Source organism: Centrocercus urophasianus, unplaced genomic scaffold (assembly GCF_019232065.1).
Source record: "Centrocercus urophasianus isolate 14NV4802_14NV808 unplaced genomic scaffold, USGS_Curo_1.0 seq_98, whole genome shotgun sequence".
Lineage (NCBI taxonomy): Eukaryota > Metazoa > Chordata > Aves > Galliformes > Phasianidae > Centrocercus > Centrocercus urophasianus.
Window position 1 is genome coordinate 2,913 of NW_024885621.1, and position 15,715 is coordinate 18,627.

A 15,715-nucleotide genomic window follows, 5' to 3' on the forward strand; every position below is an offset into this window, starting at 1 on the left:
CCCCCCCCCCCCCCCCCCCCCCCGTTCTTTTCTGGACTGTAAATACTTTGTACTTTGTGTTTGTTAAGACTGACAGTTTCCCACAGATCTGGAGGCACTGCTGGACTTTCTGGCATTGTAGTTGGTTGCTCTCTGGTTTTCTTAGGTGGCCTTTGGTCTCCTAATTGATGCACCTCACCCCATTTCTTGTGTGAGTGCACATTACTTGTCTGTGAAGTGAAATCAGAAGCTGACTTACAACTTGAGATGACCACTGACCCTTCAGAGCATAACTGGCTCAAATCCTTATCTTGGTGCCACGTGTTGGTTTTCTGAAAACATCACCTCCTCCTTTTGTTGAATTTCCTAATTTGGAACTTCTGAGTGGAGAAGGGATTCAGATGAGCAGGCACAGGGAGGGTGTTCAGCACGACTCTGGATGGCTTTTAACTGGGCAGTTATGTTTCCCTTTGCCATGTAGGTACATCCTGGTTGACTGGCTGGTGGAAGTGGCAACCATGAAAGACTTTTCTTGCCTATGCCTTCACATGACGGTGGGCTGTGTGGACCGTTACCTGAGGCTGAGACCTGTGCCCCGGTATCAACTCCAGCTCCTGGGAATAGCCTGCATGGTCATTTGCACACGGTAGGAGTTCTGACTGATGGTGAGGGTGGTTATTGGGGTTGTTCGAACTCATTTGTGCAGCTCAAGCTTGTTTTTCCTCCAGTACTGGAAAGAACCCTCTGCACTAACTGCTGCTTGAACCGTTTTCACATACAAACGCTTCCAGGCACTGCAAATTGACATATAATATTTCTCAAACATGTCTTTAATACAGAAATAACTCCACAGTAGCAGTTAAGTTTAAGCTTTCCATTCCCCTGAGAACTGAAGTATTTCATTCTCATACTCATGTTAGCATGATTAACCCTGTATAAGGAACAGCAGTATTGTTCCCTAGTTCCATCTGTTATGCTCAGATGAACAGTGTGGTGTGTTGGAGAACTATTCTTCTCTGTTAGTTACCTCAATGTCTTGCATCGTAACTAGGAGAGGTTCCATAAGTGAAGAATTAGGGATGTTTTAGTTGGCAGTTCTAGCATAAAGGTAAAAACAAACGAGGAGCTGCTGTTCCTTCTTTCACAGCTTGTACCTGACTTACAAAGTTTAACCTTAAAAATCTTTGTGAGGTTTAAAAACCCTGCAGAGTTTAGCCCCTTGGTTATCTTATCTATTATTTACTGGCCACAAAAAATGGTGCATAGGTACAGAGTCTTTATTCTTGGGCTAACTGTTAATTATACTTGATATTGCAGTTTCATCAGCAAAGAGATCTTGACAATACGGGAGGCTGTGTGGCTAACGGACAACACATACAAATATGAAGACCTGGTGAGGATGATGGGTGAGATCATCTCTGCCCTGGAAGGAAAGATAAGGGTGAGTTTGGGAAGTGGATGGGCAATTTTATCCCTGGGGCTGCAGTTGAAGTGGATCTTTTGAATAAAAAGAACAAAGTTGTATTATAAGTGTTTCCTGTGGAGACTGCACATTTAAGAGCATGCAGATACCAAACCATCTGCCTTCCTGTAGAGATTAAAACTTGAGTTTCTTAAGGCACGTTCAGAGATCATTTATTGTTTCACTGGGGAGTATTTCAGTGGTAGCATAGAACTTAAAATAATACTTGGTAATGAAAGCAGTGTCTTGTGAGAACAACGGTGGTTTAAATACTTGGTGCTTGAGTTGTGTTGCCAACCTCTGTTCTCCTTTGTGCATTAGATACCTACTATTGTGGACTACAAAGAAGTGCTATCAAACATAGTCTCACTGGAGAGAAGAACTCTTCACCTTTACAGCTTCATTTGTGAGCTGTCTCTCCTAAACACGAGCCTTTTCGGGTACTCCCCAGCTCGGCTGGCTGCTGCAGCACTGCTGCTGGCTAAGATCCTGCATGGCCACGGTAAGGAGCAGCCCGTTCAGTGGAGCTGCAGCAAAGTGCATCAGGCTGCCTCATCCCTTCAGGGAGCCTCTGTGGGCAAGGTGCCCCAACCACCCTGGGGAGTGTGGGAGGGGGGAAAGGTGTAATATGTGAGAATGGAGTTGAGTTTGGTCTGTAGCAATGCAATAACGTGAGCCCTGCATTTAAATGAGACTGAAGGGTTTTGCCCTTATCTATGCAGTAGAATTCTACTTAGGCGTAGCTTCCATTTCTCAAGTAAGCCTATCCTAGAAGCAAATTCTGAACTTCAGCTGTGTGCAGGCAAAATCTCCTAAAGATTGTCACCACACAGGCATGATCTTTACCCCATTAACAACTCTGTCTGACTATAGAACTTGTGAGCTCTGTGAAATGGTAATGCCTGTTCCCTCCTCCAGCACATCCCTGGACCAGCCAGCTGTCTGAGTGCACTGGGTTCTCTCTTGAAGACCTGTTGCCGTGTGTGCTGCGCCTTCACCAAAAATGGTAAAACTTGGGGAACTCTTCTGGGAGTGTTTTTGTATTCTGGCTCTCGTAGCCCTGCTGGAAGTCCTTCCAAAGGGAGGAGGTGGCTTTAGCAAACTGCTTTACTCCCCCTACCCCAGGGCACTGAAATCTAGGGGCTGCTTCAGTGACGGCTGTTGCGTTTGTCTTGCCTGGCAGTGGCCCTGGCTTACAGAAGCCCTGGTGCTCCCCAAGCCCAGCAGGTATCAGCTTGCCAGCATCACTGTTTTCAGGTGATTGTGACCAGTTTTTGATGAGCTCCAGAAGGAGTTCAGTAGCAAAAATAATTCATTTCTGAAAGGCTGGAACTCAAATATCTCAAGAAACGAAAAAGGAATTGGATGCTTGCATGCTTAGCAGCTCTGCTGAAATGCCAGTTTCCTCGGCACAGAGCTGAGGCAGACAGAGGGAAGGTGCTTACATGGCCAGAACTTGCTAACAATGTTCTATATAATCCATTCTAAGATTAAAGCCCTGGTCTTTCTTTCCAGTTTCCATGATGAGGTCCCTAAGGATTACAGGCAGGTGTCTTTAACCGCAGTGAGACAGAGATTTGAAGATGAGCGGTACGATGAAGTAGGCAAAGAAAAGGTGGGTTGGTTCTTTTGTTTGCTGAAGTCTGACACCTAGAGCAAAAGCTACTATGTGGCAGGGTGTTCAAAACTTCCAGTAAGTGGAAGTGAATTTTAACTTCAGGTTTTGGAAGTAGAGAATGGCTGGGTAAGGTTGGGGCTTCTAAATTTTGTCTGCTGGGAATCTAACTGCTGTGGTTGAACAGCAGTTCTAGGAAGGACTCAACAGGATAGCTTTCTCCTGGAAAGAAATAAAGATAAATAAGGATAAAATAGCTGCTTCCTGGCAGAGGGAATCACATGGTCTAATTCTTAACCCTTTGTTTTTCAGGTGATGAGCTACAGCCAGCTCTGTTCACTGCTGGGTGTGAAGCAGGAGGACCTGAAACCCAGTCCCCTGCACACAAATGTCATAGAAATTAAAGCTTTCTTTAGCTCTCCCTCTGGAAAGAGATCTAAAAGGTGAGTATAACCCATGGCTGTAAAGGTCTGTGAAGACTTGCGTGAGCCTTTCCTCCTCTCTGGCATCCTGAGCTTCCATTCCTTCTGTCGTTACCTTGGCCTGACATCTCTATTAGAAGAGCTGGAGAAGCAGAGTTGGCTTTTAATGTGTGACTTCTGGATGTTCTTGCTACAGGAGGAGGGAAGACAGCGCTCAGGATGACAGGGGCAGCCTGGTGACTACGCCTACAGCTGAGCTATCCACCCAGGAAGAAAGTCTTCTGGACAGCTTCCTGGACTGGAGTTTAGATTCCTGCTCTGGTTATGAAGGTGATCAGGAAAGCGAAGGCGAGAGAGATGGAGATGGTAAGGCTTTTAGTCTTACTTAAAGAAAAAAACAAACAAACAAAAACACTAAGAGAACCTGAAAACCTGCCTTTTTATTTTTACATAAAACTCCTTCTGGAAGAGCCTAAACTTTCCTAAGAGCAGCTGGGGAAACTCTCCTTCTCCCCCCAGTGGTTATAGTTGTTAAACTTTTAGGGTACATTTCTTCTCTGCACTGCTTCAGAACTTACTGAAGGATTTTGCAGCCACTCAGCATTTCCAAGACAGTGTTTTCAGATGCTGCTACAGCATAACCAGCCTTGAATGGGTCACACTGTAGCCAGTGTTGGAATGCTGTCAGCTGTTTGTTTTATTGACACACAGGCTCTGGCCTTTCATTTTCCAAGTTGGGCAGTACCTCTCCAAACAGGGCGAGAGGGAAATATTAAATTACTTTAATGAGGGCAAATTCCACCTTTACCCTCCCCTCTCGACAAGGTTTACACTTGCACTTTTTTTCTCTGCTCGACTGTTAGCTTGGTGTTGCCCAAATTCTGACTGGCCTTTTCCTTCTCTCATCCCTCAGTCACCAGTCCCAGTGGAATCCTGGATGTGACAGTGGTGTACGTGGATCCAGCAGAGCACTGCTGTCAGGACTCCAGTGATGAGGACAGCCTCTCTGTCGAGTGTCCTGGGCACGCAGCACCGCCGAGGAAGGCCAGGACTCCAGATGAAACTCGCAGAGTTTTTTCAGCCTGTGTTGCCTCAAGAAATCCCAGCTGTGAAGGGAGCTCAGGCTACTCTTCTGTCAGTGGTGCCAGTCCCACATCTTCCGTGGAAGGCAGCTGCGGAATACCTCTCAAACCTACCTCAGCACTGTCTGGTGGCAGTGCCATGAACAAGGAGCCATGCCTGCCCCCCGACCTGGAATCGCGTTTACCATCAGTGCATGCTAGAGCTGGTGATAGGAATTCTGCCCGAAGGCAAGTCAAGCGCAAAAACCTGGCAGAACACAGTGAAGAAAGGGTGAACTTGGGCTTCTTAAGCCTCTGATTTCATGCTTTCTAGGTTTTCTGGAAACAGCATTTCTGTCATAGTTGTACAGGAATGATAGTGAATAATTGTCAATACCTCCAGAAAGAGCCCTTTCCCTTAACTTTGCCTATTCCTACCACATTCTGTAAGCCTGTCTCTTAATTCTGTATCTCACTTCTGGCCTTTTTCCATCCTTGATAACTGAGTTTTTAAAAGTGTTTCCTCTTTTCTGATTCTCTCCAAGTTTCATAGACTGAGAGGGAGGTTAACTTTATGGCTTGTGTCATACCTCGCCACCTATTCCTTGAGAATGACCTTGTCCTCTCCCTTGCTTCACTGTGAGGCCTGGCACCATGAAAGAAAGGAATTTGCTTTGGTCACGAAGTTACTGGATGTAACACTATGCTTGAAGTTGGTAGACCTCCGTGCGGTTATGCTGCATTTTAATTTTAGCCAGGTACTGTTTCAAGTCAGCTGGTGCTTCCCTCTTCTATGTATATATCTTCTGCTGCACTGACGTAAGGTTTTTATCGATACAGTCAAGAGGTAAATGAAGGCTCATTGCAGGTCTGAGCTTTTTTTTAACCTACCTCTCATGGTTTTAAAAACCCTATTTGACTCAGGCCTCAGTTGCCATGTGTTCCTTCCCTGAAATGTTATCCTCCTGTGCCTTAATGCTTCACTGCCCAATGCTACAGTACTGTGAACTGTTAGCCCATGCTGCAGCAGTGTGGTTTAACTGCCACCTCCAGTCCATGGCCCACCTTCACTGCCTGTTTTCCTTGCTATTTCCATGAATGTGGCCTTCAGTAAAGCACACCTCACTTAAACACTAGAAGCAGGCAGCAATGCAGTAAGGGCAAACTGTCTGAAAGCCCTAATTTAAGCCTTGCAACTGCATCCTAGTCCGCAAGGGGAGCATATGCTTTCATTAAAATTGCAATCTTCTGTACTGTATCAAGCAGGGCTTTGAAGGAACTTCCTACACTGACCTCAGCCTAGCCATCCTGGGTTAAAGCTCCTTCAGCCTGCCTACATTAGGAAAATAGCCTTCTTTTTATGTGTTGGTATTTTAATGTTCTTTACTTGTTTTATGACTTTCATGAATTGTCGATGATTTTAACACTGGAACTGGACTCCACAACTCTTCCTTTATCTAGAAGTTACTGTGGCAGGTGGCAACAGTTCAGATAAGATGTAGTGTTTGTTTGTTTGTTTTTAATATAAAATTTGTTTTTACATCTATGAATGGCTCTCTGTGTTGCTTTTAATGGCTGGTATCCGTTCACCTCTGCTGAGCTGGGGGATGAAGGCTATTTACATCCATACCACAAGCAGGTGGGAGAGGGCCCTGCACAGAACATGAGACTCAAATCACAAATCTGCTGCGCTACCATGAGGAAAGAAAGCCAAAGCACAGCCTTGAATATTCCCCCAGTAACCCCATGCTGCAGGCTGTGTGTGCTTTCCAAAAAGTTTATTATAAAACAACAGTAGGTAAAATCTCTCACATCTTTTGGAAAAGCTTCACACTGCATAAAGCTCTGAACTGTGTTGTCCTGTGCAAGTTTTCTTGACCTAAAAAGAGACAAAAGGGGAACATAAATCAGTTTGTACAGTTTCTTCCCTGTAACTCAATGGAAAGCTGAAACACCACGGAAAACATGATGAAATGGCACAAATGGTACAAAGGTCTTAAGCTACAACAAGTGGAGATCTGCTGAGGTAATAGCAACAGTGCTCCACTGCTGCTTGGAGTGCAGGGGACTGGTGCTGTGTGCTGCAGCAGTCTGAACCATGGGCACTTACTTAGGGCACTACCATGATATCCACAGAGTCATAAGCTGAAGCTTTCAGCATCTGCAGTGGCTTTTTGAAGAGCTGCCGCAGGGCCTCATAGTTTGGCTTCTCCTCATATTCCAGTGCCATTACTTGCTGCAGGTAGCTCTGAAGGGCAGCTGCAAAGCACATAATGTCACCATGTGGATTCACACAACCCATCACCTTCACAAAACTGACAACATTTCCAGACTCCATTCCCTGCAGAGATCACTCCTCAGCCTTGGCCAGCTGCAGAGAGAGAAAAACTAAACCTGGGCTACAGTGGAAGTGCAGCCAGAAGGTCAGGGAAGGGATTCTCACCCTTCTACAGCTACAGAAAGACCTCACTGCTGCCCTTCAGTACCTGAAGGGGACTATGGGAAAGATGGGGAGGAAACTTTCTACAAGGACATGAAGCAACAGGACATGGGGTAATGGCTTTACACTAAAAGAGGGACTGGCTTTAGATACAAGGAAGCAATTTTCCACTATGCAGGCCCTGGCACCACTGTCCAGAGAAGCTGTGGATGGATGCCCCATCCCTCGAGGTGCTCAGGGCCAGGCAGGATGGGACCTTGAGCAGCCTGAGCTGGGGGGAGGTGTCCCTGCCCATGGCATGGGGGAGGGTGTCAAACCAGATGCTCTCTGAGGACCCTCTCAGCCCAAACCATTCTATGAAAACAAAGAACTAATATAAAGTTTAAACAGGATTCTGCATTTTTAAAGCCACTAGAACACTGGCCTCTTCAGCAAGGCTTATGAACGTAGATGTAACAGGTAGCAGCCTTCTTTGCTTTGCTGCAAACAAGGGCTTTGTTCTTAGGAGGAGCCTGGCAGCTGGTCTGTGCACTGCTTTGTCACCACCACCACCACAAGCCATCCCAGTTAGCACCCCAGTGTGAGGAAAGCTCTGGCTTCAAGTATGGTCAATCCCCTCTCCCTCCCCAAGAAGCCCCTAGGAAAGCAAGCCTGCACCTGGAATCGACCTCTGCCTGCTGAAGCACTGTTGGAGAAGGCATGTCACATCATTTTTGTACCTGGAAGAACCAGTGCAGAGAGCTGTCAGAAGAGAAGCAATGGAGCAGCCACTGAAGCATCCCGTCTTTGACAAGAACAAAATACAAAAAAAGGCCAAATTCAGATGGTCAGGCTCTAAATGCTGCTGAGAGCTGGGTTCACCAATAACCCTTTCACCCGGGAGATAATTTTGGCCACTTGCTTCCAGTGTGACTTTCCAGTGGGATTTATCCACACCACAATAAAGAGAAATCATTTGATCACAGTCCTCTAGTCACAGAATCGCCCTCAGTGTTTCCTTTTGAGCATTTCCCAAAAGAGCACATGAATACTCCTACATTTCTTTCTTTTCCATCACAGTTTCTACTTTGTCCAGCTCCTTAGACCAAGGCAAGAAGCCGCAGAGCCATTTCAGAAGACAGTAGCCCAGAGATTCCAAGTCACACCGTCGAGATGGTGCTGAAAGAAGAGAAATTCACATGCAGAAAATGGATTGGGAGCCATCCCAGGGGAGGTCCAGCTAGCACCTCTCCAAAGGAGCACTTCAGCACTCATGGTACATACTCGGAAGTGTCTATTTCTGAGACCCAAACAAGTAGCTAATCTGAACATCCTTCCAGCTCTCTGCTTCGAGGTCAGAGTGGAGTCTGTTTTGGGCAGGGATCCAGCCTAGCTTGAAGCAGATCCCATCTAAGCCACCACGAAGCAACCCAGTTTTCTATTCCTTGCACACTTGCAGGAGCCACGACCCCAGATGGCGCAGGAACACCCCTGCACCTCTTGCTGCAGTTGCTGAGTAACCTGGCAATTCCCCAAGACAGCAGCCTGGAAAGAGGTTTGAGGAAATAGGCCGAACATAAACTGGGTTCCAGGTGCACATACATGCCTGGAAAGCAGCAGTAACAAGTGGCAGCAGGAAGCCCTAGCTTCAGAGAGCCTTGCTACAGCTTCAGATGGGCTTTTTACCAGCTTGTGTCAGAAACAGACTCACCTGCTCCTCTGTGGCTGTCCTGGCTGATAAACTCTATCGTGCCCTCATGAGGAGTCCTGCTGCCTTCACGCCTAGCCACATGCTTCCCTTCTGGGCAGTAACGGAAGGCAAAGTAGTAGCCTGCGAGGGTCACCTGGAATACAGCAGGAAACACACTTCTGAGCATTACTACTTGGGGCCAGGACCACAGGCTGTGCATCTGCTCTGCTTGCTCCACAGAGGTCTCCAAGTCAGAGCCTGTATCTTCCCTCTGAGTAATCCCTTTATGGAACACCAGGTGGCTTCTAAAGTTTCCTGCCTTTGGGTGTTAAACCTGTGCATCCCCCAGTCCTGCACTGCTGCACGTGAACACTGCATGAACTGCATTGCTCCCCTGCTCAAAAGCTGCTCTGTCCCACTTGTATGAGCCCAACTCAGCTGCCATTTCCTTGCAGCACTGCTCCCACTCAATACCTGCGTGAGGTCTGCTGGGTTCACATAGATGTTGTCAGCTGTGATGTCCCCATGCACATACTCATTTTCGTGAAGGTACTCCAGGCAATCCAGCTACAGGTAAACAGAAGAGCAGAGCGTATCAGACCGACACACTCCTCACTCAGCACCCAGGCTTCCACTGAGCTGGACCCTGCTCCCACATTTCTTGTAGCTGTATGGAGGATACACGAGCACCATGTCCCACAGCCTCTGATTTTCAAGGTTTCTTTCATCCTCCTTACCTCAGATTCCTTCTATTTTACACACTGCTCAAGAGACACTACTCAGGTTTACAACAGGCTCTAGAGATGCTACTTTAAGAGCCAGCAAATCCCCTGGATTAGCTTTAAAGTACCTTTAAAAGATGAGGGAGGAAGTTATATGCCTTTCCTTAACAAGTCTTTTGCAAAGTGTTGGCTCCCTACGTACCAGCCGGACTGCAATCTGAAAAGCTGCCTTCTCATTCAGGTGTAAGTTGTCATTCAGAATGGACTGAAGAGATCGCCCTAAATCAGAGAACACCAAAAACCTACAAAAGACAAGGATGTAGCAGTGCCTGCCTGGTACAGAAGCCCTGCAACAGAAACTCAAGTGATCTGCCTGGATTAGAACCCCCCCCCCTGCACTACTTCACACTAACCTGGGCAAAGCTTCCCTCACTTAGGTAACAAAAGTTCCTCCTACAGGAGTTTGTTGCAGATAAAAGAGACTGAGATTTTTTTATTTTTTTTTTAAGTTTAAAAGGCAAGAACAAGGTGCCCCTGGGCCAGAGGAGCAGAAGCCGCAAATGCAATGGCTACACCAGCCACCCAGGGACTAGAGGAAACAGGATGGTGAGAGGCAAAGCATTTGTTAATAAATTAGGAGAGGCACATTACATTCAGAGCCCAGGGAACAGCGAGAAAAAGGACAGTGCACAGCAAGAAGGGAAGGAGGAAAGCCCAGGAAGATGGCAGTGCAGACAGAAGAGCTCAGCTGTGCTCTTTACAGAGTCACCTCACCTGTATTTATCTGCATGCAGTCCAAAGCCAAGACAGCTGGGGATGCCCAGCAGGGGCAAAGAGTGCAGCTTCTTCCACTTCTCCACTAGGAGGGAAAAGAGTGCGGCAGATGCCAAGCTGTTTCCATACTGATCTGCCCCAAAATGCCAGCCTAACGTGCCAGGGTGTTGGCATGTCAGTGCACATAGCACTGCAGAGCAAGAATAAGACAGCAAGGATGCTGGGAATACCAGAGCAGGCTACAGCATGTGCTTGCTGTGGGGCTACATAAAACAGCAAGGGGAGAAGAGAGAGCCAGGAACAGCAATGGAGAAGCAAATTCTACAAACAGGTCTGCAAAGGATTTGAGTATAGCCCTCCCAGAAGTGTCCATTTGGCAGGAATTCCCCTATCATGTCTGGTCAGCTTTGTTGACTTTAAAAACTTAAGCGTGGGCAAAGTAAATACTTGACAGCAGCTGAAAGAAATGCCTACAGAGGGGACACAGAAGGGAACAGCAGCCCGTCAGGCTGTGTGACAATACAGCTAAGGCTGACTAGAACGAGAGAGCTGCAAAATGCCAGTGCTGTCATTGGCATTGGCATGGCATGCAGTGCTGTGCCCTCTTAAGATACTCTGCTGGAGAGCAGGCCTAGGGTTGAATTGCTCAGCACTGGCACAGAGGAAGAAGCAAACTGGTTTATTCTAGTGCGGCCTTCTGAGAGACTTAGATAACAAAGGAGAGATGACAGCTCTCCTAACAAGCAGCCTAGTCTTCACCCTGCCAAAGAGCACCAACCTCTGTCTTTCTTTGCAGCTCGCTGGAAAAAGTTCTGTTCATTGTAGATTTTACTGTCTTTGACATCCTGAAAGAAACAGAAAGAAAATGCATTACTTCAGCTACATACTTCCTGCTAGAAAGGGAAATTTGGACACGACTGCTACACAATCTTCACTATACATTTGAAAGAACTTCCCCTGTCCCACCCTCTTCAGAAGAAAAAAAGAAAAAACAAGTAAGAGAACACAGTTTGGGTCTCTTATCTCACTGTTTAGTGCTGCACATCAGCACAAAGCAAGGCAGCAGCTGCCTCACGTCTCAAGCACCACCACTAAGAAGCATGTAGGTTAACAGCAACAATGCAAACCAGCCCAGAGTGAGCTCCAGTCCTGAAGCTGTTGCATTAGGAGCCAGAGGCAGCCTTCTTAGCCACAGCATGAGTAGGTTATTTCTGCAAGCAGGTGAGTCCAAAAAGCAGCTGTTGTGTTTTATGCTAGCTGACAGAAAACAAGACAAGCAAGAAAGTCTGTAGTCACCACGTTTCCCAAGTGTCTGGGTGATGCTGAATTCTTAAAACCCATCCTTTTTACAGCAACCAGCATTACTGCTCTTTTAGTCCTGCTGCTAAGAAGTGACCCGACAGCTCACAAACCAATAGAGAAGTCTGAGTGCCCACACACGTTTACGTATGCATACATGAGTACTCAGCTCAGCACAGACTAACATGGGAGGGATGCTGTGCAGGGAGGAGGTGGGCGTTTCACTCCCTGCTGCGTTTGATACCACAGGTCCCACCCAAGAGGAGCTCTGCGTTCTGCAGGATCAGCAGTCTCCAGACAGCACAAATAACCACATCCCCAAAGATATCGTGCATCTTGCCTGGGAAGCCAATGTGAACTGCCAAACCCAGGAACTGAAACACCCTCTGCTGCAAAGCCAGGAGGTGCCAAAGGTGATGAGTTGTGAGTGTTATGCTCATAAGTGTGCAGAGCTCCTCATCTGCTGGTCCTACTTCAGTAGCAGTGAGCTGTCTCTTCTCATTAATAACACTGCTCTCACTCTCTGACACATTACTCTGACAGCAGAGCGAGTAATTTTACAAGTGCATGTGAGTGGGCACCATTACAGCCCCCACACAGCCATCATTCTGCCACCAAGCTGTAATCACAGAGCAGCTATTACTGAAAATACCACATTTCTGGAGACGCCGACCTGCTGGCAAGTGCCCAGGAATTCTGGCACTGCGTCTCAGTGCTGCTTCATGGCACTGCTTCAGCACAGCCACCAATCCTGCCATCCCCAGCTCCCCCAAGACTGCAGTAGCATTTGTGCACGTCATACCAAAACAGCACACCTGACACTAACAAAGCAGGAACCTCACACCACTGCATTCAATTCTAGAGATCACCCAGCCTGCTGGATGAAAGAGGCAATCTCCTGGGATGAAGGTTTTCTGCTGTTGTTTTAAATTAAATTCTCCTAATTGTTTTTGCACCATTAGGGGAAGAGCCAACCAAGAAGCTCCTGGGAAGTTTTATCTGTTCCCTAAGCAACGGGACCCTAAGCTCCCTCACTTCTCTAAGGAATACACCCATGGCAATGAGGACGGTGAGTTGGTGCCCACTCCATGGGACAGCACAGCCATGGCCTTTCAGAGCACATTCTTTGCATTCATGGGACACTTTGGTGACACAGAGCAGACAGGTCGGGCCAAGGATGCAACACTACACACTATTCCTTACCCAAGCGTATCAAAACTCACAAGTTTGAGGGAGAATCTTTGCTTTTGAGGGCAGGTTCCAGATGCTGACTGTGCTGTGGAAGGATGGAACAGATGTGGTTACAGAGCACAGAAAAGAGGCACCTGCGGTGTCAGCTGCATCGCTCAGCACCGCATGCACAGCTGGCTTCTGCTGATCCTCTGCTTCTTGGTCTCTGCAAAAGCATCTCTGTGACGGTGCTTACCAGTGCTTCTACAGAACAACTCTTACCTTGCTCTGGGGGCTCAGCACCCCAACATGGCTCCAGGTGCAGCACTGCTCAATTCACATGAGCACCTGGAGCTACAGTAATATGGGCTTTGAGGACGGTACATAAAGAACAAATTGTTAGCAGAACCTCCAAGGCACCCACCATCAATTTGTGAGCACTCCCTCCAGCTCATTTTGTAGTTTATCAGAGCTGGATGAGATCAGAGTCCCTTCCCCCCCCTTGTGGGTGTCACAGATATATGTGACAAAATTCTCCCAGCATTTCACCCATTACCTTGCCTTGGGGAAGCCTCTGTTGTTCTGCCCTTTACCTGAGTGCTAAACACAGCTATCTGCTGCTGCTCAGCCAGAGCGTGTCCCAATGACAGCACAACACCCTTCCCTTCTTCTCACACCACGTCTGCAAATGCACAGCCTGCATTATGCAGCAGTGAAAGTGAGCATAAAGATGCTAAAGCCAAACATCATGCAAAGCCTCGGAGTGGAGAAAACTCCTCCTGAGCAACTTCCAGGATTGAAATGTTTCCTTTGGAAGCCTACAACCGCTCAGGCATGCACTCAGGTTCCCAATCACGTTCCTACCTGCCCCGAACTGACGCGCGACACGGAGACGCATGACCCGCAGGGCAGCAGCAGCGCAGCCAGGCCACTTTCCGCCGAGACGCACAGCAGCGTGAAGCGCTCAGTGCCAACGTCTGCGGTCCGGAGGCCCCGGGGTAGCGGAACACCCCCCTCCCCAACCCTCGGGGTCCCGCACCTTCGTAGAGCAGCCCGCAGCCGCCTCCCTGCTCCAGCAGCCGCTGCAGCCGCCAGCGCCCGCCGCCGCGGTCCCGCAGCTCCTCGCCCTCCGGGAGCGGCTCGGCGGGACCGGGCCGGGCCTTGCGGGGCGAGGGGGAACCGCGCCGCGCCGCGAGACACGGCGGGCGGGGCGGGGTGCGGGCGGCCGGCGGGGAGAGCACCGGCACGGCCGCGCTCCGCTCATCCCCGGCGGCGGCCGCGGGGCTCGGGGCCTGCGGTGGTGGCGGGCCGGCCTCGTCCCTCGGTGGCGGCGGTGCTGGCAGTCTGTCGCCGCAGGCCGGGCAGAACCTGAAGGTGGGCTCCACGCCGCCGCCGCACTGCGGGCAGAACCGAGTCACCCTGCGGGCACAGCACGCAGCGTCAGGGCCGGACCGGAGCGGCACAGCCCGCCCGCTCCTCGCCACCACCTGTAACAAACGCGGGGCGGCTCCTGCTGCTCCTCCTCCTGCTGCTCCGCGCCGCCATCACGCGAGGCCCCGATCGCCCCACGGCCCCGACCGCGGCTCCGCCGCCCGCGTCCCCGCATCGCCATCACAGCGCCCGGCCGGAACGCGGTGTGCGCATGCGCACAGCGAGGGGGTGGGGGGTGGGGGGGCTGCAACCAATGGGGGGGGGGGGGAAGGGGAAACGGAAAGGAAAGGGAGGAAAAGGGAAGCGGAAGTGGAGAACAAGGGAAGCGGAAGTAGAGAGAAAGGGAAGGGGAAGAACTGCGCTGTCGCTGCCACCTGGAAGCCTTCCCAGGCCCTGGCCAAAGGGGGTCCCTCAGAAGCCACGCCGGTTGCTGGGGCTGCTTCCTGCACAGCGGCTCAGCCTCCAGCTCCCTCCCAAATCCCCCCATCGTTGTGTTCCCCTGTAAACCTCCTGCGGGCCCCAGCGTGAGTGCTGGGCTCCAGCACTGATTTATTAAGCCCCACAGTTACAATATATGCACACACATACTCACATTACTTTTTAAAACAGTGTTAATTTGCGTCACAGCTCTGTAATTCCAATGGTTGTTGCCTAGGGAGCAGTGATCACATGCTGACAATATGCTGACAACACTTTGGGAAGAGAATATCTGGTAATCCAGAATATGAAGTGCTTTACCAAGACAAAGCACATAAAGCGATTAGGAACCATGAGGAAAGTGGTGGGAAAAGGTGGGCAGGAAAGCACAAGTGGGGAAAGAAACCTTGAAGATTTCAAGAGCTTCCAATCATAAAACACGGAATGGCCTCGGCTGGAAGGGACCTCAAGGATCATGAAGCTCCAACTCCCATACTATGCAGTATGCAGGGCACCAACCTCCCCAATTAATACCAGACCAGGCTGCCCGGGTCCCCATCCAACCTGGCATTGAACACCTCTAGGGACGGGACATCTCAGCCACTCTGGGCAGCTGTTCCAGCACCTGACTGCTCTCATAGTAATGAACTTCCCCCCACTGGGCTGTCAGGAGATGAGTGACTCCACCGCTGTTCTTGGGCAATGGGATGAGAAGCAGGAGTCAGATGCAATAAGGGATTGCCCTAACGCTGCAAGCCGCTGCCCCTTGCTGCCCACGGGCAAGCAGGTTGTAGGCAAGGAAAAGGGTGTGCTGGTTGTACTGGGTGTGCAGCTTTTGTTCAAGAAGAAGAACGGCACCATGCAGCGAGAGACCTGAGGGAAGGGGGAGAAAGTGGGAGGTGGGAGTGGCAGCGCTACAGTTGACACAGGCATTGTCCAATGAAGGAGAACCCCAGAGCTCCCACAGGAGCCCAATGAAGAGTTTTGCCAAGGAGGGAGGAAGGAAGAGGTTTCAGGTTTGGCCTTGCGGATGGACGTCTTTCTGTGCCCACACAAGTGCTTTGTGCTCTTGATGCTGAAGGCAGCTGCCAGGGGCTGGGGAGTGGGTGCACGGCCCTGAACTCTGAGCAGCAGGGAAATCAGGAGAACAGAATGCAGGCACTGCTGATTTTGACCAGTTTGACTCTGCTTTAAGACTCATTGCACGGTTTCAGGAAAAGTGTCCCCACAGTATAAGAAAGAAAAGGAACAAGG

At 49.4% G+C, this 15,715-nt stretch overlaps 2 protein-coding genes across 4 annotated transcripts in view; one reads left to right on the forward strand and one right to left on the reverse strand.

Annotated features, from left to right (window-relative positions):
- Positions 1-6,085, forward strand: part of LOC122171804 (cyclin-F-like) — a gene marked incomplete at its 5' end in the record, with an annotated part of 8,817 nt that extends 2,732 nt beyond the window's left edge. The window contains 8 exons of the mRNA XM_042839579.1: positions 461-625; positions 1,297-1,420; positions 1,763-1,943; positions 2,360-2,447; positions 2,957-3,056; positions 3,369-3,499; positions 3,675-3,844; positions 4,392-6,085. Coding sequence (XP_042695513.1) covers positions 461-625; positions 1,297-1,420; positions 1,763-1,943; positions 2,360-2,447; positions 2,957-3,056; positions 3,369-3,499; positions 3,675-3,844; positions 4,392-4,858 — 1,426 coding nt within the window. The remainder of the gene's footprint in view (positions 1-460; positions 626-1,296; positions 1,421-1,762; positions 1,944-2,359; positions 2,448-2,956; positions 3,057-3,368; positions 3,500-3,674; positions 3,845-4,391) is intronic.
- VRK3 (VRK serine/threonine kinase 3) lies at positions 3,918-14,225 on the reverse strand. Of its 3 annotated transcripts, none has more exons than XR_006172099.1 (13): positions 14,101-14,225; positions 13,653-14,032; positions 12,667-12,719; positions 10,923-10,989; positions 10,145-10,229; positions 9,573-9,672; positions 9,123-9,215; positions 8,670-8,802; positions 8,017-8,137; positions 7,637-7,698; positions 6,650-6,798; positions 6,352-6,418; positions 3,918-4,807 (listed from the first exon to the last, which is right to left on the reverse strand). XR_006172099.1 is itself a non-coding variant. In XM_042839577.1 (12 exons), exons 1-11 carry the CDS (start codon positions 14,223-14,225, stop codon positions 6,650-6,652), a joined length of 1,368 nt encoding a protein of 455 aa, XP_042695511.1. In that variant the 3' UTR covers positions 6,301-6,418. The 3 variants fall into 3 exon arrangements, 1 of the variants encoding a protein (XP_042695511.1); XR_006172100.1 differs by lacking the exon at positions 3,918-4,807 and adding an exon at positions 6,044-6,191; XM_042839577.1 differs by lacking the exon at positions 3,918-4,807 and having other exon boundaries at positions 6,301-6,418.
- Positions 14,226-15,715: the final 1,490 nt, after the last annotated feature.

Bases quoted from the DNA above. Each gene is read 5' to 3' on its own strand.
- VRK3 (XM_042839577.1), bottom strand. From the start codon at position 14,225: ATGGCGATGCGGGGACGCGGGCGGCGGAGCCGCGGTCGGGGCCGTGGG. The intron at 10,990-12,666 runs GTGAGTTTTGAT...TGTTTCTTTCAG, and splicing joins AAAGATTCTCCCTCAAACTT to GATGTCAAAGACAGTAAAAT. The intron at 7,699-8,016 runs GTAGGAGTATTC...TGGTTCTTCCAG, and splicing joins GTGATGGAAAAGAAAGAAAT to GTACAAAAATGATGTGACAT.